General features: G+C 36.6%; 1 protein-coding gene across 1 annotated transcript; it reads left to right on the top strand.

Annotated features, from left to right (window-relative positions):
- Positions 1 to 1,604: 1,604 nt before the first annotated feature.
- LOC110870519 (classical arabinogalactan protein 9-like) lies at positions 1,605 to 1,955 on the top strand. The gene has a single exon (XM_022119696.1). The coding sequence runs from the start codon at positions 1,605 to 1,607 to the stop codon at positions 1,953 to 1,955; it is 351 nt and encodes a 116-aa protein (XP_021975388.1).
- The last annotated feature ends 1,935 nt before the right edge of the window (positions 1,956 to 3,890 follow it).

Below are 3,890 nucleotides of genomic sequence, written 5' to 3'. Positions count from 1 at the left end.
TTGAGAATCTAACCGAGCAAACCGAGGTGAGTTCACACACTTTCTAAGGCATGGGATTCCTGGTGGTTTGGGAATGGGTTAGAGAACTTAAAATTGAATCTACATATCCTCCTTGGGTAGGATGCCAATATTATTACTGCGTATTCTCCTTGGGTAGAACTACGTACGTTCGTCCTCCTTGGGTAGGACAACAACTTTAAAACTTACTAGACAAAACTCTATCATAAGTCCCTCATTTTATATCGACTTAATCGCCGAGGCCAATGGCGAGCGGGTCATTAGTTAATAGCGCTATTAGGTTTAACAAACCTCACACCGTGCCAGTCGGACGGGCGTGTACTAATGGACTATGGCAAACCATCAGTGATGATAGACACTGATGTAGGGCACAACTTACTTGCGTAGTAGTCGATATCATACGGTCTAGTGGTTCACATGGGGAAGCCCCCACTAATCATGGAAATGGTTTGGGTAATAAAGAATGAACCGGTTAATCTTACTTTCAACTACGGGGTAACCCCCACAGCAATTACGCCAACAAAAGACAAACCACGTTTTCAGAAACAACTTAAAACTAAACAACTAAACGTGAACTCACTCAACTTTGTTGTTGACTCGTTGTTACATGCCTTACAGGTCGTTAAATGCTTGGAGCTTGCACGAGGAAGGAGTCGTTGTGGGATACGGACTGTCATGTTCCGTAATAAACACTTAATCCTTATGAACTTATTAAATCTACGTTTTGGATTTTAAACTTATGGACTATGAACTTATATTTTGGTATCACGTATTATGCTTCCGCTGTTTAATTTAAAACTTGGTTAACTGGCTTTTGGTCACCAATTGTATTGTGGTTGGTTTTATTTACTTAAATACGTTGTTCAATATGATTGGTGGCTCGATCCTGGTCACGTCACGCCTCCAAGCGGTGGTACTCCGCATGGTGGATTTTGGGGGTGTGACATATACACGTTCACACACACACACATATATATAATAGGCTTTAAACTGGTATTTTACTGGTTACCGGGTATTTTATCTTGCGTTTTAACCCCGTTTTTAGCGCGTTTTAAAATATTTTTAATGCTCTATAAAAATAATCTCATCAAAATATTATTGAACAATATTTTATTTGCCTGGACTGGCTATGTTGTCGGTATTTGGCAGTATGCGCGCTGTGCTGCGCGGTATGCGCTTAAAATCGCAAAAATAGGGATTTATGTGTTTTTATTTATTTTTATCATTCTAAAGTGATATACTCATTAAATTATTACTAAAATGATTATCAGTTGCCTTGACAGGCTGTGTTGACAGTATTTTGTCGGTATACGCGCTGCATCGCGCGGTATGCGCTTAAACTCGAAAAATAGAGTTTCTTAGCGTTTTAATTTATTTTTCCTCACAAATATGATTGAAATATTTATTCCATTCATAACAGACTATTTTTAGGATTTTAACACTGATCGGGTGGTTACCAACGTTCGTTTCGCATTTTAACCGTTACGCGATAAGCGTTTATTTTACCGTTGCCAACATAATTTTTACCAAAGTTTAAATTTACCAACTCATTATATTTCACATATAAACATCATAATCAGTCAAATATGGCCTTTTATCTATTCACAACACGTGTTACAATTGTACGGTACGGCCTGAAAAGTCGGGTGTCACAGCCACCGCCGCCACCATCGTCGCTGCCACCTCCGATCACCGCCGCCGTCGCCACCCACCTCCGCCACCGCTATCAACCGCCACCACCACTGTCGGTACCACCTGCGACCACCGTCGCCGCCGCTACCACTTCTGACCACCGCCGCCACCCACCTCCATCGTCACCCACCTCCATCGTCACCCACCACCACCACCGCTGTCACCACCCGCCGCCGTCTCCAACCCCCACCACCGTCGCAGCTAACTGCCAACTATCACCACCCACCATCACCACCCATCACTGACAATCGCCATCTGAATTTTTCCTTCGTCTTTTCTCTCATACCAAACAACAAAAAGTAATGGTTCATTCCATTCTCACATGGTAACCAAACAAGACATGGAATGGTAATGATCAATTCCATTACCTCACCCATTCCATTACTTCGTCCATTCCATTCACTCGTCCATTCCATTCACTCGTCCATTCCATTCACTCGTCCATTCCATTACCTCATACCAAACAGACCCTAAGCTTCGTACCAGTAGCCACCCACCACAGGGATGTGATTCTTGGGGTGTTGTCTGGCAACCATGTGTTCCGACCACTGTCTTCTTCTTTGTAACAAGAAATCTCAAAACCAAACAACAACTGAATTCTCTGTTGTTTCGAACCCTCTCTCTCGTTGCAATGTTGTGTAAATTTGAGATTTCTGCTACAAAGAAGAACACAATGGTCTAGAACGACGACTAGAAGACCTGGTCATGAGATAATTTTCGGCAGTGGGGAACCCTTGGGGTTAACCCGACACAACGATCCAAAACAGCGATTAGAAGACCTGCTCAAAACAAGCTGAGCCTTATCGAACTCAAGCCATTTCTCTATTTGAGCTTGTCTCCTACACGTCGTACAATAAATCTCTCTTGTACACGATCTCTTATCTATTTAAAAAAAATCCTATATAATAAAGTATAAAATATATAGTTAACAAATGTATTAGGCTTCAAACGAGTATCAACAACCCTATCTTCGACTACTAAGATCGAACAAACCAAAACACTATAGTTTTGCCAAGACAACATGTTTGACAAGATTCCTTTAAAATAGTTTCCGCCCATTCATGAACCTTCAAATCATTCAACAGATATGATGGTAGAACGGAGTCCACACGATGGACGAGGCTACAATGATGTCGTTTGATGCTTCTCTTTCGGCAATATTTTATGATATCTAGTAGATTACAATGTTAGTTAAACTTTGTTGGAAGCCATAAGGGTAATTGGGGGTTTTTGGGTTTCTATGGCTTTGTTTGCAGAAGGTGATAATAAGTAGATTAGGGTAAAAAATATGTTCTCGTTGGCAATGATAACGATAAACGTAAAAAATATGCATTAATTAAAATTTAATCATGAGTTCGATTTCAAAAAAAGGTTCTTAGACAATTTTAGTTTGAACAACGAATGCTACTTTACTCTTACTCCTATTACACCATAATCTACTCTTTATAGATAGGGTTTTTTTTTCTAAACTTTTGATCGGTCAGTTTAAAAATTTTCAAACCATAATAAAACATTTGGTTTACAGTTTGTACCCACCAGATCGTAAGAATTAAGTATATTTTAACAAGGTTAAAACCCCGTGTATTACACGGATTATAAAAATATGTTTTAATACTTCTGATAACTAAAATTACTCATTACATATATATTCTATAAAAAGAAAAAAACAGTTGAATAAATAAAAGTTAAATAAAAGATCTGAAAAATAATAAGTAAACCTTTATTAGTATTTTAATAAAATGTTTCGAAACACTGCTTAAAATGATAACTATATAATTTAATGAATTTTTATTTTGTAATAAGTAAATAAATAACGTGTATATACCAATGTGGAGTTAGCTCATTTTGTAGAGGTAGATACTTATGGAAGAAAAGGTAATGTTTAAATTTGTGCAAAGGAATAATTTATGATTACTGGTGTAATAAAAGTAATATTAGTTGTTCAACAAAAATAACATATATATATATATATATATATATATATATATATATATATATATATATATATATATATATATATATATATTTTAGTAATACAATCAGCTAATGGTTTAAATCAGTTAGATTCTTATATATATATATATATATATATATATATATATATATATATATATATATATATATATATATATATATATATATATAATATGATTTTTACCCATTTGGCTTTTGGCCTAGTG

The sequence above is a fragment of the Helianthus annuus genome, chromosome 8 (assembly GCF_002127325.2).
Source record: "Helianthus annuus cultivar XRQ/B chromosome 8, HanXRQr2.0-SUNRISE, whole genome shotgun sequence".
NCBI lineage: Eukaryota > Viridiplantae > Streptophyta > Magnoliopsida > Asterales > Asteraceae > Helianthus > Helianthus annuus.
Note: the sequence above shows the minus strand (reverse complement) of the source record. Positions and strands in the feature narration are given on the sequence as shown.

Bases quoted from the DNA above. Each gene is read 5' to 3' on its own strand.
- LOC110870519 (XM_022119696.1), top strand. From the start codon at position 1,605: ATGGCCTTTTATCTATTCACAACACGTGTTACAATTGTACGGTACGGC.